Consider the following 22,164-nt stretch of genomic DNA (forward strand, 5'->3'; position numbering starts at 1 on the left):
ATACAAATACACAAATAATAATACAATATAATATAACATAGTAGGTATAAAGACAATTAATAATAATTTACTAAAAACATTATAACAACAAGCACTCATAATACAAAATACAAAGGACTAGGGTAAATTATTATAATCTTACGAAATTTTGCAATTTGCAATGTTAATTCCCTCAAACGGTGTAAAATCCCTAATAATTCGGTCATTGGCGCTGAATGCCTCTATACAGCCTTCAAAGCTTTGAGGAAACAGGCCGTTCGTTTCTGCAACGAAACTGCTATTGCCGGGCAGCCCCCCAATGAAGAAGTTGCCATCGGAAATAAATGTTGAAGTGTTGTTATTTAATAAATCTAGACGTTTCGAATCCACCCTTAGAGAAAATGGCTGCAAAATTAACTTAATAGTGTGCCACAATCCATCAGAGAGTCTATAAGACGGCAAGACTTCCACCAATTGTTGGTTGTTCAATGAAAAAGCTACTTTTAAATGCCCGGACTCTAGGCCTATACCCAGAAAGTGCTTTTGATCCTATAAAATAAGGATGATAATAAATAGATTAAATATCTACGCATTTATTGAATTATCAAACCCTGCTTCTAGTCCACAGCAGAAGTCCATGATCTTTAGCAGTGGTAAAATTCAGGTACAATTGTTTGACTTCCATTGAAGAATCTTTAATTCCACGCCTCTTATCTCCCAACTTTTGTACAATCAAATAGCTCTTCCCCGTGAAAGAAGGACTTTTAACTTGGATTTGAGTCTCGCAAAACCCTCCCTCGAATCCCACATGGCAAGCACAAGTTGAATTATCCGAACAATGCCCGTTCTTACAATTTTTGGCAGAGCATTTGGGGGCAAACTCGCACCGTTCTCCATAATAAGGTTCCAGGCAGGAACAATGGGCATTCAGTAATGTGTCTAACCTAAAGATATAAGTTTAAATGGCTAAAAACGCAAGGTTAACAAAATCATACCAGCAAGTGCCTCCATGAAGACACACCTCCCCTCCGCAAGGAGTACCGTCGCAGTCAATCACATTCCTAGAACTCAAAATATTCTCTTCCATTAAATAGATCTGCTTCTCATTAATGGAAAAATGCCTCAAACACCCTGTGTAATGCACGGGGAGGGCTGAACTGGCTCCAAATGGTAGATGCGACATGTCCGGCAATCCCCCCAAATAAACGCTACCAATAGGAATTTTCACTGTGAAACCATGATCTAAAACGCCCATGTTAATTACGTGATCTACATAAAGATACACTTTGCGGCCGAAGACGCCGAATTGAACTTTGTGCCAGACTCCTTTTAGGAGAAGCCTGGAGCTTCGCACTGTGAGTAACTCTCTGGTTTTTGAGCGAGGTTTACCTATGTGAACAAATGTTTAGATGATCTTCGAAGTTACTTTAGATCGTCATACCTGAGCGTAATCTCAGTTCCAACAAGCCATTCTGCAAATTCAAGCACACAAAACTGGCCTCAGAAGTCCCCAACAGGAGAACGATGCCGCTGTCTTTCAGCATCCTGATCTCCATTTCTACGTTAAATTTGCCGCTGTCCACTTGAACTGGATGTGTTGATAAGTAAGATCGAGCTCCGGTGAAGCTTATATCGCTGATATTTTCCCCTAAACAAATCATTAGAACCAGAAATTTATTTATAGAAAGACACACACTTTTCTCGCAGTATTGGCCAACTTTCCCTAAAGGACAATCGCACTCATAGCCCATTAATAGGGGGATGCATTGGGAGTAATCGCTGCACTGTGTAAAGTTCGAATCGCAGAAATTCGTTGCTGACGAGCATAAAGGGCCAAACCACTTGTCTTGACACAAACACCTGCATTAAACAATTATTACCACAAAAATCTTAGAAGAACCGTAACATCTACATAAAGGTGCTCCCATGGTGCAAACATGCTCCTCCATTCTGGCAGCTTTTCTCGTAACACTCAGTAGTACCGCATTGCCCTACGGCCCGTCCAAAGGCCGCATGCACTGAAGATTGTAGAGGGAATACAACTTTGTCCACTTTTACCTCCACGTCGAAAATGCAGCCTGAAAAACCTGTATGCAGGGGTAGATCATGGGGTAGTTGGGAGAAATTTATGGAGTCGTGGCCTCCTATAATGCCATTTGTTATTATTTAAATGGTTTCAAGAGGAGCAATTTATACCCAAATACAACAATGGTGCCGCATCTAATTGCACAGACTGCCCAGGAGATCTGCCAGAAAAATTACCCAAATTTTCAACAAACAACCAAGCCCTCCTGCTATCGTAGCCCAGCTTGACCAAGTAATCCCTAGCTCCGCTCTCAATGGGCTGCGACGTGAAAATTCTTCGAGGGCCTACAACTTACCGTTAACACTGTACACGCATTTTTCTCCTATACAGACCTGAGCCCATATTCCACGTAAGCATAATGTAGCCCTTCACAAAACTAACTGCTAGATGGTCGGAATAGAAGTCATGCTGTCCATTTTGGCCTATAAAGAGCAGTAAAGAAATCTGTTCTATCGTTGAGGGAGTGAAACGGAATTTGATCTCCATTTTCTGAGAAGTACCCTCCGGTAGGGGGTACGCAGCAAATGAAGACAACCCCCTTACCGTGGACGAGAAATATGGCTCCGAGACTTTTAAGCCTATAATCATAATCATAATAATAAGTTAACGCCCACAGAATAACTCACTATTTTCACAAAAGTGTCCATGTTTTCCATAAGGGCAGAGACAAATGTAGCCACTATTAGAGAAGGGAATGCAAGTACCTCCAAATAAGCAAGGGTTATTGTCGCAAATTGATATATCGCAGTTCGTGCCTAAAAAACTAAAAATATATGTTTTTCAACGTTTTTAAATCTAATTAAAACCTGATTATTACCCATTTTTGCAGTGGCATTTCCAAGATTCTCCTTGTGAGCTGCACGAAGCACCATTTCTGCAAGGATTAGACAAACAGGCCAAGGAAGAACACTCAGAAATTTCAAATCCATCTTCAGCATCTTTATAAATGTACACGTTTTTTGCGGATACCTTAAAGGAGCGTTCATTTAAACGTTAATTACAACAGAAAATGTTAAATTTTACCGTTAAATTGGACATGCATCCCACAAAACCGCCCGCTGGTATGTCCTGCTTCTCTTCAGGAGTACCACCCAGATGCAACGAGGCAGGCATTGTATTAAAAGGTTTTTTCATTGCCATTTGGTCTCCGCTCATCGTTAAAGTATCGTTGATTTTAATTAGGGCATAGCAATGTTTGAAGTCATTCGAAAAATTGAGACTGTAATTGAATATAGTCATACTTAACAGTTGTAAATATAGACAACCAGAAATACATTCCAAACATAATTAGCAAAATTACTTTCACCATTTAGTCAGCAAGATTTTATTTCACAAGGTTAAATAAGTATGAATGAATCAGAAATTCAGTACTTCATACGTTTTTTGCATTATGTTATTAGAATTAGTGATAAGATAATAACAAGAAAACTGACAGAGTTATGTTGGGATAAAGCACTGTCGAACGAAGTTGCTACTACCGCCACTCTTAAATGGCTAAAAGTCGAGGAATCCCCTTTTGAACTAAGGTACCATCCCTGAATAGAGAAGGGAAGGAATGAGGAAAAATGGGCAGTCGAGATAGAGAAGGCCAGAGATGCAGTCGAGTAGTAGTGAATTCGTTAGTCTGTCTTTCTATATTTTGTTAATAAATCAACATTTATTAACTCGGAGAAATGTACTCAATATTATTCCAACATATGCGTATAAAACACAAACTTACGAGGCTTTAACATTCATGCTATAGCCGTTGTTAACAGGAACATTAAGCTCGCTCAGCAGCATTGTTTGGTATCCGCAGGAAAATTTGAACATTAGAAAACCATCCATAACGTACAAAGCCATGTAAGTCAAGCTTGAATGGGTGTAAAACAGCAAACCCTGATTCGATAGTGTCTTGGCCTCGAATTCTAGAGAAATATTGTCATTTTTCGGCAAAGTATGAGACAAATAACTGTTTCCGGTGAACGCTGCGTTGCGGATTCCTAGCTTCGTTTCGCAAAAGCTGCCTTCGGCATCAAAGGGGCACAGACACTAAACATTTTTTTAGTTAAAGAATTGCACTAAATATCAACGACAAACTCATACCTTATGCCCACCTCCAGTGTAAAGACATGAACCTCCATTTAGGCACATCTGATCAGTCACGGTGCAATCAATGCTAGATATTGCAGTTGTAATTAGGGATGTTACAGTTTGCTCTGTGCTAAATGCGGGAGAAAATGAGGGATGGGTGAAGGGTTCTTCTGTGAGAAAAGTCAAAGTTATTGGTGGTTCAGGGGTGGTTGAGGTATCAGAAACATTGTTTGTAATATCAGTTGTTACATCAGAAAAGCTCCTGTTGCTTCCAATTTCTGTGACGCTTTGATGCTCTTCAATTGTAGTAGCAGAAGAGGTGGTTTCTAAGGGCATTTGTGAAGGATTACTAGAAACTTCTGGGTTAGTAGTTATTGTAGCTGGTTCTGTTACGGTTTCAATAGAGGATGTAGTTATTGAAGAGGAGTCTTGGATTACAGTACTTTCTACCGTAGTTACAGGCGCACTACTATAGGTACTTATTGAGGTCTCTTCAGGTGTTTCAGCAGTTGTCACTTCTGCTACTAATGTAGTAGCTTTTTCTGTAGTGTTTGCGGTTTAAAAATTCGTAAGTGCTGACTTAAATATGCCAATAAGAACCTACCAGTAATATCGGTAATAACTGTAGATGAAGATGCATGAGTGGTGGTTTCAATGATGGAAGTGAAAGTAGAGTCCGCAATAGTAGTTGTGGCACCTTCTGTAGATGACTCCTTTCTAGTAGTTAAAATTGTTATTTCTGTTAAACCACCAGTGGTTATTGTAGATTGAGCAGTAGTAGAAGTGATACCGGGCAAAGTCTGCGTAATGCAATGAGGAATACTAGTAGAAGTTTCGGCAGTTTCAGTTGAAAATGTAGTAGTAGTAGTATCATTTGGCACTAGGACAGCAGTCGTAGCAGTAGCAACATCAGTAGTTATAACAGTTGATGTGGTGGTAGTTAAGGTACTCTCTAAAGTAGTTCTCTCTGAATCTATTTTATAATACTTAAGATTAGAAAATCACACTGTAGGCATACACACACTTACAAATGATTGGGGTGGTAAAATCAGTCTCAACTAAAATTGTGGAGTTAGTAAAATCCCCAATACTCGTTAAAGCTGTGGTGGTTATGGGTGATATGTAGTTGCAGTCTAATTGATTATCAGGCAGTATTAGACACTCGCAGAGTATCCCTGTTAAGTTTGGAGGGCAGGAGCAAGTAGAATTGTCTATTCCGTCTATACAAGTGCCACCATTGGAGCATCTACAATATAATTCCTAATTTGTGTTTAAAAATTGCTCTAAAGCAATCTACTTAGGTCCCAGAAGACACTCGTCGTATTGCAGCTGGCACAGCTCCCCATGAAAATCTGGCACGCAATAGCAAACAGCAATTCCTTCTTCTATTAGACAAAGGGCTGCATTTTTGCAAGGGTTTTTGTCGCATATTTTGACCAGTTCCTCGCAGTTTCTCCCAGTATATCCTTTGATTTAAACTTAACCAAACTGAAAGAACTCATTAAAGGCTTATTACCAAAGAGACAGGCGCACTCATAGTTGTCTTGCAGATCAATGCAGACTGCTCCATTTTGACAAGGAGCGGACATGCATTCGTTGGTCTCAATATCGCATAGAAACCCTTCCCAACCGGGCTGGCAGCGACAGGAAAAAGTGTCTCCAGGCCCCTCCAAGCACACTCCTGCATTTTCACAACGGGCCTTTTCACTGCTATTACATACCGCTATATCAATTTCGCAATGAATCCCCGAATAACCAGGAAGGCATTGGCAAACATATCCATTGGGTCCATCAACACAAGTAGCGTTATTCCAGCAAGGGTTGCTCTCGCACTCATTAAAGTCTTCTTCGCATAACTCCCCTACGTGCCAACCCTCAAAGCTTTACATTCCAAGGGCTTAATTAATTACTAAACTCACCCACAAAACCGGCAGGACAACTACAATTGAAACTGGCAATGCCGTCGACGCAAATTCCGCCATTCTGGCAGGGCGATGACCAGCAGTCGTTCCAGTTAGTCTGGCACTGCAGTCCTGTGTAACCGTCAATGCAGTAACAAAAGTAGGTCGAATTCAGGTCGTCCAAACAAATCCCGTGGATACAAGGGTTGCTCAGGCAGGAAAAGCCATTTTGCACCCAGGGAAGATTAAGCAAAATAAGAACCAACCCTAGTCGGAGGGAGGTGCTATCTAATCGAGTCATGCCGCATCTCTTTGGTGGAGTCCTAGAAAATTGTAGACATATTAAAAATATATATAAATTGTTAATAAAAAAAAATCGTAAAAAGTTGGCCAGGGGACACCCGGGTTTGAACCGGGGACCTCTCGATCTGCAGTCGAATGCTCTACCACTGAGCTATATCCCCACGTCGAGAGAGAACGCTTTCCTGTTACTTCATCTAAAAATTTTTGCTTTGGAGATATTTTTGATTTAAACATGGTGTCATTCAAAGAGGGCTTAAGTAAATATTATTTTCGAGTCATGAAGGTTCCACGACAGATGGCGCCATTTTGAACATTTAAAAAACGTTGCATAACATCTCGCAATAGACGTAAAACCAATAAAGTGCGCTTGAATTAATAAAAAATAAGAGTAGCAGCTAACAAATTCAACTAGAAATGAATAAGTGGAACGTACAGGTGAAATGGTTTCAATTTAGTCCACACAATACGCATTGTTTTGGCATTTTTTGCTATGGGAACAATTGTTTTTGAGATTGTGATCAATAAATTTCCGGCGTTTGAGCCATTTTTAAGAATATTCATTAGCACAGAAGCGATGCACCTGGGGATTTCTTCTCAAACCCACATCTCACATTGCTATATTACTCCCTGTTCCTTCACATTCGACCATTCAAGGACGTTAATGATTACTTAGATGTGAGCAGGCAATTGCAACACCTCTCCTGGATCCGCCTCTGGTATTCATATGTATTGAGAAAATCATTCATTTGCTTTGGATATTAATAGATACCAGGTGGTTGTTGCATCCTATTAACGAGCAGTAATTTAATGTTGCGTGACATTCGACATTTTCTGACGAAGATAAATTATTTTTCCCATGGTTTTTCTAAACGTTTCATGTTTTATAATTGATAATGTTTGCTCATTATCGTTGTTTCCAGGATATTGTGCGTCAGAAACATTTATATCCCAAAAAGTAACCAAATCGTAGAGAGGGTGACCAAAAAACCTCAAGTAGGCGTTAATTTATGAGACGCATGTCTGGGATGTATTCATCTTAGTGTCTGATGGTGAACAGCTAATTACCCAATCAACGTCCTACGTTTACGGTTCACGGGTTATTGCGAGGTTTTTTTTTGTGAGCACCCGTTATGCAGTGTATAGGATTATGCGTACTTGCATTTGCAATGCGCATCGCTAAATCTGATGATGTAATTTGTCATGTGAGGCGTTAATAAACAATAAAATTGAACAAATAGATAAAAATAGACATAAAATATGTATCTGAACGTTTGCACTTATCCAACTTGCGTGCCTCTGACCGATGAACTCCCAAACACGCGGCTTACACACTCATCGCTAACTATTGATCAAATGGCCCCAATTGCTCCTATTGCTATAAACACTCTTTTAACATCAATTTAACACATCTCACCTCCAAAAAGACTTCAAGAAGGCCTGGAGCTTCTCAATCTTCTTTTTTTAAACTCGCTAGTTTTTTTCTTTTAACCACCCCGTAAACAACACGTAAACCAATCACCCAGTTAATAAACCGGAAGTTGGTCTTTCGGTTATCCACCACCAAAGCCGTAGTCATAGCAACCGAAACAACAAACAATTTTTGTTGTCAGCATTGCCAGAGCGTCACCCTCTTCCTTATTGGCCTAACACCGTATTTGTTTCTCAAAAACAGTAAATCTTGCAACGTCGCCAGTTTGTGGTATAACAGCTGGCAGACCAGCAGTCCATGGTCGATGGTGTGGTAGGGTATGAATGGGTAGTCTAGTGAGACAAAAGTGGCCGTGCATGCCAGTCACTGCAGTGTTCACGAGATAACATTATTCTCTTCTTTTTTTTTGGTTCAATAATTTAACTAATCAATGGTAGTGGTGGATTTGTTGGGGCTGGTATGGAGAAAAGGAAGATGCTATAGGAGGTTATTTTGCAAACAGCTTTAGTGGGCGTTTGAACAGGGGTAAGTAAGCAGATTTACTATCCGTGATGGGAATTATTGTATAGTAAATGGAACCCCAATAATTTTTATAATAATATTAATGAATTCATAAATACGAATGACAATCCACCTACAACTAGCCGCCAATGTCGCGTTCAGAGCTAAAAACCATTAAAAAACTGGGCTAAGGTTGATGATTTTTACTGTATACGGAATGCTATTTTTACCCAACATATGCCCATATCCCGCTAGATGGTAATCGGAGATCATAGTTTTGTTCATTTTATGTAAATTCCACGCTCCAAATAACTTTTTTCTTATAATAATCGTCGTAACCCAGAAACCCGCGCTTCCATTAGCGGACTTAATAATTTTATTGTGCGAGCTTTCTAGTGCATTAAATTTGAGCTGAACACATCCGAAATGTGTTGCGTTCTCCTTTAGCTCTTGGATCGATTAAGCGCTCGTTTGTACCATTGTACCATGATTGTGGGAATTGAAGAATCACTTCTCTTCTTTAAATAGGTGCGATCGGGAAGTAAGTCATCGTTGGCAAAAGCAAAAGTAAAAGCTCCCATTAGGCTGCTACTTGATAATTTTCGATAGAAAGCTAATTACGAGTGGTTGCTTCACCTAAAACGCAAGTGGTCGTTGTAGCAGCTAATTAGCGTGGAAATTGAATGTGCAGGAAAATGAATAAACCAGCGAAGATGGATCCGGGCATTGTGTGCTTCGAACATTGCGGCCCTAAAGTTTTTTGCTTTACCCTGCCCTCGAGGTGTCCAGTGTGCAACGGAGATTTAGAGAACGCCAATTTTTCTTTGCTGCCCTTCAGGTAAATTTTTTAAGGTAACAAATAGAAAAGGAAAATTTTATTTAGGTCTATGTTGTAGAGTTCCTTATCCCTTCATCAGAGCGTCTCAGTATCCCTGTGCGGTGGTGATCAAACCCACAACCGGAGATTTCTTAAAGTAAGTCCGATTATAAAACACAGGATGTGAAAAGTTACATGTATTCGATCTAACGTGTAACTTGTGCAAATAAAACAATTACCACATCTCAAGTGGAGGTCAACGGAACAATAATTATTGTTGTTGTGTGTACCTTGTTAAAAACTGGCCATGAATTCTCTGAAAAGCTCATGTTATTTTTTCAGTTATAACTGTAGTTTTTTAATGAAAACTCGTATATTTTTTAGTGACTATTATAATTCAATGGACCTTCACATTGGAGTTACCACGTCCACAGGAACCATCGTAGAGTTTGACAAACATGGTCTGAGGAAGCACCGGTCAAATCATTGGAATCAATGTCTTCTTTTAGACCAAGTATGAGATATTTTAATTTTCTGAATTGAAAATTTATTTTTTTCGGGATAGACTAGTGACTTAAATCTTATGTAGCGTATATCTGATACCAACAATATTTTTGTTATTCAAGGTGTCTTCTCCATGGCGTGAGCACTGGGACACCACTCTTTGGCAGGTCTGCAAACAGAAATGTTGGTCGGCCAAGAACTACAGTGAAGACAACCATAACTGCTACACCTTCGTTCTTACTTTCCTGGTTACTTTGGGGTATGGAAACCTGAGCGAAGCGGCACGAAATCGGACGTTGTTTTGTGAAAAGTTCATCGTGCCTCGCACCACTGCCGCTGGAAAGTACATTTCCTTATATAGAAAGTTGAAAGAGTACGGATTCTACGTGCATAGGATGAAGTGATTACGTACATATGTTGCTTTGTACTAATACATAAGTTCCTCCTTGCTCACCTAATAATGAGAGTGGGTTAATATCTCTTGAAATAATTTCTAGAAAAATTACTTCACTTTACTTGAGTTTATTGAACAAATTTGAAAATATTTAGTGTAATATTCTAACTTATTGAAGAGATTTTAGGGTTTGGGTTTTTCCCAATGCAGGACTGTGCAATTGTTGTTCACCATGTTGTCAAAAATAATGAATACTATTGCATTTTTTATAATGTATCGCGCTAAAATTCAACCTTTCTGTTTCTTCTAACTAATAATGGTGACTATTTGTTACCTATAGGTATTTAGGCAAATTAGGCATCTAATGTATATTGTATTTACATATTTCTATGATTATCTTACTTTCCCTTAAGAAGGAAACTATTCCTTTAAGCCAAAGTTCTTTTTTAGTACATTTTAGTATAGAAAATATTCGTTATTAGTTCAAATATTGTTTAATAAAAAATCTATTGTTCCTACTTTTGTGGTAGTGGTTGTGGGCCGTAAAAGCGAAAGTATTCTGTTTGTTGTAAAATGAAAATTTACTCCGTCTAAGCATATTTTAGGCCTGGCGTATCTCCAATTAAAAAAGCCAGATGACACATTACGATCTCTAATCTGTCCAATCACGTTTATTGGCAACTTGGACGCTTTAACTCGCGTGAACCCCTTTGGCCCCTATCACTGCCAAATCGCAGAAATATTCCGCAAAAACACGCGCTCACTTCATGCGCGAGACTTTCCATTATTTCGGATTCGGGCTACACGTGACCAATTGCGCAATAATAGCAAAAAAATTACGCACGCTTTACGATGCTCTCATAGTTTTAGTAACTTCATGTGTTTCAGGTTTGCGTAACATAGCGGCTTGATTGATGCGACTCTGTATTACGTCATTGGTAAAATTGCGCAATAGAAGCTTCGATATTGCATTGCTGCCGATGTTCATATTATTACTATTTAGCCGAGAAATTGCTGTGCAAAAGTGCGTGAAATAATATTATGCGTGTATAATATACCTTTCTGCTCTATTATCTATGTAGATTTTTATTTTTCAAGATATTATATTCTGAGATTTAATTTATTTGGATGCCAATAACAACTGTGATGTTAACTTGGCAACAATGCGTTGCAAATAGAGACGCGATACCTGTGACGCACTACATTGCCAGACTTCTTCTTTGCGGTTTTAAAATTTACTCACAGGAGGAAATCATCACAGCTTAAACTTAAAATAAGGTAATAAATGAAGATTTTAGGAGAATTAAAACAGTGTAATATGTTACTTCAGTAACTAACTGTGCCGTCTAAAATGCTGGCATATAATAAAGTAAGTTAAGCGATAAACCATCTTGGAAAATTGTTACAGACTTGGCAACATCTGATTGGAATATCCCGGTGACGTGATCGACCTATGATTCGCCGGCTCATTCACGCGATATGTCTTAGAGAGTGTAAGTGGTGTCTGATTAAATTTACATAACCTGTCGAAATGCATTGAATAATGGCAATGTTAACAGAATCCTAGGCCCCCTAATAAACGTAAGTCAACTCTAGTTTAAGCTCCGAAAGTTGACACTAATTTTCATTAGTTATATTCGCTATTTAATGCGGAAAATCAGTAGTGTTTTGTGACATTGAAACGACTTCTATTAGCTGCGTGTTCTTCACTATTCAATGCTACTTTTTTGCGGAATTGGCGCTATTTAGCTGAAATTAAAGAATGTTTAATGTTTATTCATGGTCAAAAAACCGTAATGATTTAATTTATAATGGTTGAGCCAGGCGAGGCTATAAATATTTCTATGTTCCCTTCAGTATAGTGTATAAATAGTCTCAGAATCAAATTTCTTAGTGATCCAGGACATTCAAAAAACTGCCTGATAGCAAAAATAAGTATAGCCCCTTTAGTTGTAGGTAGTGTGGTGGCCCTCACAAGACTTCTGGAGGCTGTAAGTCTTTGCAAGCATAGCAAATGTAAATTTTCAATTTTTGGTGATGGCTAATATGTAAAATTTTTCATAGCAAGCATATAGGTAGGCTTCATTTATCATTTGCTAACCAGAAAATATCTATCAATTAAATTGTTCCTAAGGAAAATCATTACAACTTTACTTATATAAGCAGTCACCTTCTTTATCTTGTTTAGTAGTTCGAGTTGGTGATTTAATACCTACATTGAATAATTTCTATTTAGTGAACATACCACACATGATATGTTTCTCCCTTTCGACTAAACTACTTTCAAAATAAACCAAATACTCATTCATTCATTCATTCTGTTTTCCCCAGACAGTCTGTCCTATACTAATGCATATTTCATTAATCTGTTTACCATAGATTCCCTGTGGAAATTACGTCAATATCCAAAGTTGAAAATATCCTCAATATTAAGGAAGTCAGACTAGGTCTAGGTTGATCAACAAGTTTACATTACAAACAGGTGATTTTTGAGTTCAAGGATGTGCCATCTTCAGATTGTTTTAATGGGTTTATCCTTTATATGAAAATCTTTGATTCAGTTCTTAGAGGAAAATCATTTGGCTACAAAGGTGCAATTGACTCATTTTTGTTGCATATAGGTAAACTGAGGCAGTGAGTTTAAAATGACTGAAAAAGTCACTTTCTGTTTCAGTATAGAACAAATATTCATTAAAATGGCTTTATCTGGTTACAGGGTACTTAGAACTGATAAAATCTTGTACAATTTGATACTTGCTATACTCATTCACATATTAGCTGAGAAAATGATATTGGTAAAATTATAATTCTAAGGCAAATTTCGCTATCTGCTTTTACAGCGTTGTTAAGTCGATCATGAAGGCAATATGTGCGCATTTATTTAAATTATTGTTAGTAGATAATGCAATGATGAGGTTTAATCCTAAATTCTAAATCGTGTTTTTCCAGCCTTTTCCAATTAAAACAAACTCTCAATTTTAACCTTTTTAACATCCCACACTATTGACAGATTCATTTCAATCCCGGTCTATTAATACTTTTCAAAAATCTTTGATCTCCACCAAGAATTTCAGTGGACTGTCATTTGCTATAGGTGAAACTGGATAATGGCTACCAAACTAGGAAAAATTGCAGTGGGAGGTTTGGCTGGAACGGCCGGAGCGGGTCTCGCCACTTATCTACTTTTAAACGGCTACAATGAAAATGTAAGTCCTCAAATTCTGAGATTCTGTTTTTCTGAGAGTTCACCCGTAGTGGCCATTATCTGTAAAAGCACAAAAAGCGACTCCCAGGCCGAAAAAAGCTTTGCCCACACGGGCAGAGCAACTGAAATCGCTGCAAACTGATCAGTTTGATATTGTGATTATTGGTGGTGGGGCCACAGGGGCTGGTTGCGCACTGGACGCCACCACAAGGGGACTGAAGACTGCCTTGATCGAAGCCGATGATTTTGCCAGTGGCACCAGTAGTAGGAGCACAAAACTAATTCATGGAGGAGTTAGATATCTCCAAAAAGCCATCATGCAACTGGATGTTGAGCAATATAGAATGGTGAAAGAGGCCTTGAACGAGAGAGCTGCTATGCTTGAACAGGCGCCCCATTTAGCTCACCCTCTCCCCATTATGTTGCCAGTGTATAAGTAAGTAGATTATTTATATTGGTTTCATTATTCTTGTTGCATTTTAAACATTGTTTAATCTCCTACGCTGGCTGAATATACATACATGAGAACTAGTCGTAACCGAATTTTTTTTACGTAATAGACTGAGGCGATAAGTTCATGGCATTTATGCATTTTCTGGGTTATATTTTTAGATGCAACAAGTCCATCCATTCTTTAATTTCTCTTTTTTACCTATTAGATGGTGGCAGGTGCCCTACTACTGGGTGGGCATCAAAATGTACGACATAGTGGCCGGCTCCAAAACCTTGAAAAATTCCTATTATTTATCAAAAAAAAACGCCCTAGAATTGTTCCCTATGTTGAAGGGCAATGCCCTTTGCGGGGGGATTGTTTATTATGACGGTGAGTGGAGAAACTGAACACTCAACATGGCTGTAATACATTCAATATTTAGGTCAACAAGACGATGCGAGAATGAATTTGTCCATTGCCTTGACAGCGGCCAGATTAGGAGCCTCCGTCATTAACCATGTTAAAGTCACTGGTCTGATAAAAGACAAGGAGAAAGACGGTCGCGAGGTGATCTCTGGAGTGAGCTGCAGAGACGAAATGACCGGCAAAACCTGGACAATACCCACCAAATGCGTAATTAACGCAACAGGACCCTTCACAGATAGTATTAGAAAAATGGACAATCCCAAAGTGAAGGAAATCTGCTCTCCAAGTAGTGGAGTACACATTACTTTGCCTGGTTACTACAGTCCTGAGCAAATGGGTCTGTTGGACCCTTCAACCAGTGATGGAAGGGTAATTTTTTTCCTTCCATGGCAGAAGCACACCATTGCAGGCACCACCGATTTACCTTGCCAAGTGACGCATAGCCCCAAACCCACTGAAGATGAGATTATGTTCATTTTAGAAGAGGTGAAGAACTACCTTAATCCGGACGTTGAAGGTTTAATTTTTAAAGTTTTATGGTTTAATGTTTATTTATGGATTCTTTAGTGAGGCGAGGAGATGTTTTGTCCGCTTGGAGTGGAATTCGACCATTGGTTTCTGACCCTAACAAACCAGACACTCAGTCTTTAGCGAGGAATCATATCGTTCACGTCAGTGATTCCAAATTGGTAACTATTGCGGGGGGTAAATGGACGACGTATAGAGCTATGGCAGAAGAGACCATTGATGCAGCTATTAAGGGTAAAATTTCTCAAAATATTTGTTTTCGCTTCCAAAAATAAAATAAAATTCTGGTCACATATAATTTTCGCTAGCTTGCAACCTGGAGTCGAAGTGCAAGTACCAGGAATCTCAAACCTGCGGTCTTCTCTTGGAAGGAGCCCATGAATGGACTCCCACCATGTACATTAGGTTAGTCCAAGATTTCGGTTTGGAATGCGAGGTTGCCGAGCACCTGGCCAAATCTTATGGAGACAGAGCGTTTGCAGTGGCCAAGATGGCCAGTTTAACCGGCAAAAGATGGCCTATTATCGGGAAAAAGATCCATCCCGAGTTCCCTTATATCGACGCCGAAGTGCGGTAGGTTTTTATGCATTTATAATAATTCTAGTACTATTTTTTTAATTTCTAGCTACGGATGTAGGGAGTACGCAATGACAGCTATCGATATGATAGCGAGACGTGTGCGACTGGCATTCCTGAACGTGCAGGCCGCTCAAGAAGCGCTGCCAGATATAATCGCCATAATGGGAGAAGAGTTGGGGTGGTCAGAAGGTTATTTTCGTTTTGGATTTGAGTGGCACAAGATTTGGGCATAAACTATTACAGATGAAAAGAAGCTTCAGAGTAAGATGGCCACAGAGTTCCTGCAAACCGAGATGGGCCAGAATGTAAATCGGGCCAGCAGAGACAAAATCCCTATAAACCTCAGCAAAGAAGAAATTCAGTTATATATCAAACGGTTTCAGATCATCGACAAAGACCGCAAGGGATATGTTTCAATTAACGATATCAGGAGAAGTCTAAAGGTACAAAGTATCTTTTTTAAATGTTTTTTTCAACAACTTTGAAGTACCTTGAATCGCTGTTCCTCAGTCTTTAGGTATGAAACTCACGGACGACGAAATCCACACTTTACTCTCAGACATAAATGTGACTTACAATGGACAGTTAGAGATGGCCGATTATCTACAAGTAAGTTTCTAACGGCATTTAATTGATCGGTTTTATCCCCTTTACAGCGGGATGACGACCGCGAAGTGCCTGGGGAAACCCTACACGAGATCCTTAAGGAAATCGACACCAACATGAACGGCCAAGTCGAGCTCGACGAATATTTGCAGGTTTGAGCTTGTTGTTTCGGTTGATCTTGGTTCTTGGCTTCAGTTTATCACCGTTTTTATTTTGATAGTTGTGGTGACGTTAAAACTTGATTTATTCTCAGGGACATTTATCTTGGATAGATCCGTGGTGGCAACCAGATCTCTTAATCTATAGAATCATTTTCTAATAATTCAAACTAACAAGGCACAATTTGGTTGCTCCTATATCTTAGGGTAAAAATATTGCTCACTTTGTTACATACTTGTGTGTCCATTGTTTTCAACACTTCTATATTATCAAAACAGCTCAGCCAGCCGAAATTTGGACCTATCAGCTGGATCGATGACTGACCCACACTAGCCCATTTTTTCCGCATGTTTGATTTATAAATAATTATTTTTTCATTTCGAATATTGCAACAGAAAAATAATTCCAGATGATGTCTGCTATCAAATCCGGTCATGTGACTTACTCAAGATTCGCCAGAATGGCGGAGTTGGAAGAGCAGAAGCACGAAAAGGACATTTTGAAAAAGAAGATCTCCGTCGAAAGGAGCGGGGGTGGTTTGTAAGGGATTTCGTAGCTGCAGTGTTGCAAGCACTGGAGGAAATTGGAATCAACAAATCTTTTCAAATTGATTTATTCTGCTGTATGCGTCTTCAGTTTGTTGTCCGAAATCAAATTAACAAATGCGTTTAAGCATGCAAATTCGATCGTGTTATTGTTGTTTTGTTGGATTTTTATTCGTGTATATTTAATTTATTTCAGTTTTGTTTCCTCGAGTTGGAAACATTTTGTTTTTCAATAAAAGTTCTACTTCCAGAAAATGTACGAGTATTTTTAGTAAGTGTTTTATATGTCTATGTTTCATTACATTACGAGAATAAATTTCTCAGCAGCTAATGTGGTCCTTATCGCAACAAGATAAGATTTTGGATTTGTTGTACGATTTTTGGGTCACTTCAGCACTGGCCACACGAAAGATCATTGGATAGCAGCTAAGCTTGTTTTGAAATATTTGGGAGAAAATTAATTAAGGTCTCATTTCTGCTCAGAAGAATGTAAGTTGGAGAACTATGCAGATGCAGAATGATGGGTAAACAATTCAACATTCGGAAAATTCTTTACTGGTTTTTCTTTTGGGGCGAGTATGGGCTGAGCTTCGGATATCGAAACCAGCTCTACTGCATTGCCTTGATTACCTAAATTAAATCCCTCACATAGCATTTGTGAAATCATAATACTTGTTACAAGAAAATTTATCAGTTTTTTAGTAAATATTTCGTTTTTTATATGTTTAAACATGGAATGAACTGCAAAAACCGATTTTGCATTTCAATGGGGATGAAGTTTTCACAAGCAGAACAAACATTAATAAATAATAAACGGGCGATATCAGCGGGGTTTAGGGAATTAAACAAACAATTTCTATAGCTCTAAATTACGAGCTTGGTTGGGTTATTTCGTGTTTGATTAAAACGCAGTTAGGTACTTACTTTATTAATAAATTCTAATATTTATTTTTTAAGTCTTTACTTGACTCAGAAAATTCAAAAGTTTATTTACAACGACATATCGTGTAAAATAAAAGTTCTTTTATACACGGTGTTACCATTATGGTAATATTTTAAGCAGCGATAGTACTCTGCAAAATAATAAAAAAATTATAATACATACATGATCAAAAATGCATAATTTTTGATATACAGGGTAGTCAAGTTTCAAATGTTTACTCATATTTTGCGTTTTTCTTACGTATACCTTAAGTTACATTTTTGAAATTTTGTGTACCTATTTTCTGTAAGACTCTAAAACGAAATGTCAAGAGCGTTGGTAGCATAGAGAAGTAACATATAGAGTTTTCCTTTTTTTAGATCTTGCAGTATTATATGATTTGTATCTTTTCTTCGAACACTCCGTAGGTATTTGGATACCAAATTAAAAATGTTTCTTTAATTCTTTAGCTGTTTGGTTTCTTGCCATGTTTTTGTATCTTTCACTGTTTTCGTCGAATTTGCAAAAATATTTACTGATGTAAATTAAGAATGTAAAGGAAGAAAAGAGAAAAATAATCCAGTTCAATTATCAATGATGTGAAGCAATTCGCATAAAATTAAATATTTCAAAATAAATTTAAATTATGATAAAATTTATAAAAACGGTTGAAAATGCTCTTCGACGAATGTGGAAAAAAAGTGAAGCTTTGCCATCCTGTATATGGGAAATGGTGTGTCTTTGAAGGTGGGTTTATTAGCATTTTAAAAATTATTTTGTAGAGTACTATGGCCTCCTCAAATATTTCCGTAATGATATGTGACACCCTATACACTTATAGTTGCGGTATCAACAAATCACATAACGGGTGATCATTAAAAAGAACCTCGTCGCAAGAGGTGAACTTTTAATGGGCGATGGTTAAGCAATTTATTATTTATTATTAAACGTCTAGCTAACAGACAAAATACTTGAAGTTTTTGTGTTGATCGCCCTTTGCAAGATGAATAATTTATAAATTACAGGGTGTCCCACAAATATATGTCAAAAATGATAGAGATTATTTGAGTAATACATTAAGATTTTGTCTAAAAATTATTTGAAAAAAGTATTACGTTTTGATGCTGTTGATGGTCAAAGTTCTTGAAAAAAACTTGCTTCTTGCGCATTATCTCAAGAATGCTTCAATGGATTTCACCGAAACCCATTGTCCATTTATTCATTAGTACAGGGATTATTTTCACGTAGCATTCATGTCTATTCGCATTGAACAAATGGTAAGTTTTTAGCCATCTTGGTTCAAAAATAACTAGAATTTTTCACTGGGTAGCTGCAGCGTATTGATGCTGTTTCTGATGCTACATTGGTCCTTTCTCCAACTTTTCTACGCGTTGGAAATTTTTGGTTCGGTTAAGGTTTCACGTTGAAAAAACTTTTTTTTTCATACGGAACACCAACTTGTCACCATTTCGCTAATTATCGATACTTGTCGATGTGAACACTTATGTCACTTATGGAAAATGTCATATAAATTTATCAAAATTTGTGATTTTTTTTTTTTTTAGATCAATAATGGCGTTATCTAGTAAAGAAATTGCCGATATTGTTAAAATTATCGGTTCTTCCGATATGGGTATATGGGTCTCCCGCAAGGATCTAACCAATTTGTGCAAATGTTCGGCGGTCGGGTCTTCGACGGTTCGGGAAGCGCTTCGCATAAACCGTAACACAAGACGTCAGATTATCTTCGCGAAAACCCATAAATTTAACTATATGGGTCATTTTTTATGTCAGAAAACGCAATTGTTGTTGTAAAAAAAAATCAAAAAAATGTCATGCATTTTTATGACTCTTTCCAGAAGTGACGTCAGCGTTCGCATCGACAAGCATTGATAGTTATCGACTTGATGGCAAATCGGTTTTCTGTATGAGACAAGAAAATTTTTTTTCCGTGTCAAATGTCAACTGAACCAGTAATTCCCGATACATGGAAAAACTGGATGAAGGGCTAATGAAGCATCAGAAAAAATTCAACACGTTGCAGGTATCCAGCAAAAAGTTCTGATCAATTTTTGAAAAAGCACTTACCACTCGCACATTGCGAACAGACATCAATGTTACGTGAAAATCATCCCTGTGCTAATAGATATCCATTGAAGCACTCTCTAAATATAGCAAAAAACATGTATTTTCTTTTCAAGAACTTCGACCGACATGAGTCTCTAAACGAGAGACTTTTTTTTAAAATAATTTTTGAGCTAAATATTGATGTGTTGGCTTAAATCATTTTGTAATATCATTTTTGACATGTATTTTCGGGGCACAATGTATGACACAACGTTTAACAGAAAATAAAAAGGGATAACAACGATCTGCTTGCAATGCCCATTTTGCACAGGATAATGATATAACGGCAGTATTTCTAGCTTAAAGTATTTACGTTAAAAAATCATTTGTCCCATGTAATCCACTTATGTACACAACAGTTAGTTATATTTACAACAGTTGTTGAAAAACCGGTTAGTTTGAAATCGTAGTGCAGATGAGCTTTTGGGTGGCCGCAATCGTGGGTACCTATTTTTAGTGGGGTGATTTGTGGGTGGAAAAAATGGGTGCAGAAATCAGGCTTAAGCATAAATTTCAGTTATTTACAAAAAACTGGTATAAAGTCACTATTGACGATAATTGAACCCCCTGGGGGCCAGATTCTTGCATCGGCAAGCAGGATACTGCTTGAGAATGACCTCCGTAGTCTTAGACTCATATCGCCACGTTGTCATTTTTCAAACTGTCTGGTCATCGATTCAAGATTCTCGGCTGTGGATTGACAGGGGAAACCCTTAGCTATCATGAGAACCATATCTAATCCATGACCACCACAATGATGTCAGCGGCCGTAGGTTATAAGCGAACGCTGACTAAGTCCAACGCTTCGTCACTGGTCGGAGTGTCACGACGACTTGCCATGACGGACGTTTCGTCGAATTGAATGTGACGGCCCGTCTTGGCGCCTTGACATTCCGACGGGGGCGAATGCTATACTGAAATCTCCTGGATTTGCACCCTTTTCTTGACGGAATGACTGGGGTTGCTGGAGGTGCGCATCGGCGGGGGAGGTTTGTCCTTGCGCAAGGTGGTGCTGATGGACATGTTTGGACATGCAGCTTTCATTCGAGGCAGCTGTGAAGGAAAAAATCAAGAAAATTCCGGAATGTTGTTGGCAACTTACCGTGTTGTAGTAGGGGGGGATGTCACTGAAATCGTGCTCTCTTCTTCCGATTAAGGGCGATTGCCTGGCGCTGCTTCCAGGAGTGCTGGGTCTTTGGGACATTGGAATCGTCTCAGTCGAGGGGGTTGAGTTGCTGAGCCTGGAGGTGCAATTCGCAGATTCGCTACTATTGTGTCGGCGCATCCTTCTATCTCTGTCCCTCTGGAAATAATTTTCTTTTCATCCCTAAATCCATCGAAGCACACTATCGGTCATATGTAGAACAACTTTTTAAATTCGTTTCTTTTCCCATGGTAACACGAATTTGATACAATCTATTACATTAGGTAGATATTAAAATTAAAAATAAATATATTAATGTTAAGGTTCGTTGATTAAACGTTTTTAAACTAAATTAAAAAATATTCTAAATCATGGGTTAAAACGTAGAGCAATTAACACATTTACGATGTTTAATCTTAAAATTAAAACTTATTTAGTATTTAGTATCATATCCATTATTTTTCATTACTACCCAACATTTGCCGTTCGCAGATTAAAAAATTCTCTATGGGGTTCAGATCGGGGCTTCGAGTCGGCCAAATCAGCATATCAACGTTATAGGCGTCTGATCACTCTTTAATTAATTTGGGGTATGCTTTGGGTGATGTCCTCTTGAAACCTCCATCGAGGGCCCATATTTTCTTCTGCCTAGGGCAACATGTGATTTTTTAGAATGTTTTTATAAACATATTGCTCTATAATACAATACATTTTTATTAATGGAGCCATGCCAAATCCTTCGGAGCACCCTCAAATTATAATACCGCCACTTCCGTGTTTAACCGTCGATGTAGTATATTTCGGATTAAACCGTTCATTAATTGGTCTTCTGGCCCAACAAATTCCGGCTGATTTGAACAATTTAAATAAACTTTCACCTGAGAAAAGGACAGTTTTCTATTTTTCATACGACCAATTCACATGCTCTTACGCAAAATGCAATTTAGCCTTTCTATTTTTCCTTGAGATGAAAGGCTTCTCCGGCGATTTTCTCCCATATAAATCAGCGCTTCTTAATCTTCGTTTTATGGTGCTCACTGATATTGAAACACATAACTCTTGTTGTATGCGACTTGCACTCGTGAACGGATCCTGAATGGATAACATTTTAATTCTTCAGTCTATCAATTTCTCAGTTTTTCGTTTTCTGCCACACTTCGCCAGTTCATCTAAGCTTCCTCCATTTTTAAAGCTAGAAATCACCTCTGATTTATTTAAATTTCAATTTTGTCCAATTTCACACTGCTTTCCACTACTTTCAAATTTTTCTAAGTTTTTCCTCTTAACCGATGAGATAAATGAACACCTCTGGGCATCTTGAAATACTTGCCGTCAACACTGAACAGCAATATGCATATCACACAATAATATAAATAAACAAATTGGTTACTCTACATATGAACCCTGCGAAACATAAAATAGTTTGAAACATGGACATAAACAAAATTTATTAAAAATATATTTACAATATTTGGATAAAAAATAAATATATTTTATTAATTC

The 22,164-nt window shown here is 38.1% G+C and overlaps 4 protein-coding genes and 1 non-coding gene across 14 annotated transcripts in view; 2 read left to right on the forward strand and 3 right to left on the reverse strand.

Annotated features, from left to right (window-relative positions):
* Positions 1 to 11: 11 nt before the first annotated feature.
* On the reverse strand, positions 12 to 9,955 carry eys (eyes shut). 2 transcript variants are annotated; one of them, XM_066287812.1, is made up of 19 exons: positions 9,835 to 9,955; positions 6,058 to 6,362; positions 5,655 to 5,999; positions 5,436 to 5,604; positions 5,167 to 5,384; positions 4,743 to 5,111; positions 4,151 to 4,680; positions 3,786 to 4,096; positions 3,089 to 3,284; positions 2,883 to 3,034; positions 2,692 to 2,828; positions 2,398 to 2,643; positions 2,176 to 2,349; positions 1,892 to 2,123; positions 1,676 to 1,839; positions 1,421 to 1,627; positions 975 to 1,368; positions 590 to 923; positions 12 to 528 (listed from the first exon to the last, which is right to left on the reverse strand). In XM_066287812.1, the coding sequence occupies exons 2-19, from the start codon at positions 6,338 to 6,340 to the stop codon at positions 139 to 141; spliced, it is 4,851 nt and encodes a 1,616-aa protein (XP_066143909.1). In that variant the 5' UTR covers positions 6,341 to 6,362; positions 9,835 to 9,955; the 3' UTR covers positions 12 to 138. The 2 variants fall into 2 exon arrangements, with proteins under 2 accessions (XP_066143909.1, XP_066143908.1); XM_066287811.1 differs by lacking the exon at positions 9,835 to 9,955 and adding an exon at positions 7,757 to 7,989.
* On the reverse strand, positions 6,432 to 6,503 carry TRNAC-GCA (transfer RNA cysteine (anticodon GCA)). Its single transcript has one exon. It is a non-coding gene; the product is annotated as a tRNA-Cys (tRNA).
* On the forward strand, positions 8,158 to 10,505 carry LOC136342228 (MKRN2 opposite strand protein). 2 transcript variants are annotated; one of them, XM_066287817.1, is made up of 5 exons: positions 8,158 to 8,296; positions 8,964 to 9,110; positions 9,169 to 9,246; positions 9,474 to 9,603; positions 9,716 to 10,505. In XM_066287817.1, the coding sequence occupies exons 2-5, from the start codon at positions 8,968 to 8,970 to the stop codon at positions 9,995 to 9,997; spliced, it is 633 nt and encodes a 210-aa protein (XP_066143914.1). In that variant the 5' UTR covers positions 8,158 to 8,296; positions 8,964 to 8,967; the 3' UTR covers positions 9,998 to 10,505. The 2 variants fall into 2 exon arrangements, with proteins under 2 accessions (XP_066143914.1, XP_066143913.1); XM_066287816.1 differs by lacking the exon at positions 8,158 to 8,296 and having other exon boundaries at positions 8,956 to 9,110.
* A 926-nt stretch (positions 10,506 to 11,431) lies between these two features.
* Gpo1 (glycerophosphate oxidase 1) lies at positions 11,432 to 16,723 on the forward strand. Of its 2 annotated transcripts, none has more exons than XM_066287815.1 (11): positions 11,432 to 11,568; positions 13,082 to 13,193; positions 13,243 to 13,628; positions 13,852 to 14,015; positions 14,068 to 14,568; positions 14,619 to 14,813; positions 14,888 to 15,152; positions 15,205 to 15,347; positions 15,402 to 15,601; positions 15,669 to 15,767; positions 16,333 to 16,723. In XM_066287815.1, the coding sequence occupies exons 2-11, from the start codon at positions 13,095 to 13,097 to the stop codon at positions 16,465 to 16,467; spliced, it is 2,187 nt and encodes a 728-aa protein (XP_066143912.1). In that variant the 5' UTR covers positions 11,432 to 11,568; positions 13,082 to 13,094; the 3' UTR covers positions 16,468 to 16,723. The 2 variants fall into 2 exon arrangements, with proteins under 2 accessions (XP_066143912.1, XP_066143911.1); XM_066287814.1 differs by lacking the exon at positions 15,669 to 15,767 and adding an exon at positions 15,815 to 15,916.
* Positions 16,724 to 18,555: 1,832 nt separating this feature from the next.
* The window catches only part of LOC136342229 (neuroligin-1-like), a 96,572-nt gene continuing 92,963 nt past the window's right edge, over positions 18,556 to 22,164 (reverse strand). For 6 of the 7 annotated variants that reach the window (XM_066287822.1, XM_066287820.1, XM_066287823.1 and 3 more), the window contains 2 exons: positions 20,620 to 20,820; positions 18,556 to 20,570 (listed from right to left, as the gene is read on the reverse strand). In XM_066287822.1, coding sequence (XP_066143919.1) covers positions 20,427 to 20,570; positions 20,620 to 20,820 — 345 coding nt within the window. In that variant the 3' untranslated portion in view covers positions 18,556 to 20,426. Of the gene's footprint in view, positions 20,571 to 20,619; positions 20,821 to 20,844; positions 21,310 to 21,370; positions 21,540 to 21,592; positions 21,854 to 22,164 lie in introns of those variants that run through there. The other variant, XR_010732615.1, reaches the window with a different exon arrangement.

The sequence above is a fragment of the Euwallacea fornicatus genome, chromosome 11 (assembly GCF_040115645.1).
Source record: "Euwallacea fornicatus isolate EFF26 chromosome 11, ASM4011564v1, whole genome shotgun sequence".
NCBI classification, from domain to species: domain Eukaryota; kingdom Metazoa; phylum Arthropoda; class Insecta; order Coleoptera; family Curculionidae; genus Euwallacea; species Euwallacea fornicatus.

Excerpts from the sequence above, each read along its gene's own strand:
- LOC136342228 (XM_066287816.1), top strand. The coding sequence starts at position 8,956 with ATGTGCAGGAAAATGAATAAACCAGCGAAGATGGATCCGGGCATTGTG. Across the intron at positions 9,111-9,168 it reads TTTTCTTTGCTGCCCTTCAG|AGTTCCTTATCCCTTCATCA; the intron begins GTAAATTTTTTA and ends TCTATGTTGTAG. Across the intron at positions 9,604-9,715 it reads AATGTCTTCTTTTAGACCAA|GTGTCTTCTCCATGGCGTGA; the intron begins GTATGAGATATT and ends TTGTTATTCAAG.
- Gpo1 (XM_066287814.1), top strand. The coding sequence starts at position 13,095 with ATGGCTACCAAACTAGGAAAAATTGCAGTGGGAGGTTTGGCTGGAACG. Across the intron at positions 15,153-15,204 it reads TATATCGACGCCGAAGTGCG|CTACGGATGTAGGGAGTACG; the intron begins GTAGGTTTTTAT and ends TTTAATTTCTAG. Across the intron at positions 15,917-16,332 it reads AGCTCGACGAATATTTGCAG|ATGATGTCTGCTATCAAATC; the intron begins GTTTGAGCTTGT and ends AAATAATTCCAG.
- eys (XM_066287812.1), bottom strand. The coding sequence starts at position 6,340 with ATGACTCGATTAGATAGCACCTCCCTCCGACTAGGGTTGGTTCTTATT. Across the intron at positions 2,829-2,882 it reads AAATGCCACTGCAAAAATGG|TTTTTTAGGCACGAACTGCG; the intron begins GTAATAATCAGG and ends ATATATTTTTAG. Across the intron at positions 2,124-2,175 it reads GGCACCATTGTTGTATTTGG|GAGGCCACGACTCCATAAAT; the intron begins GTATAAATTGCT and ends ATGGCATTATAG.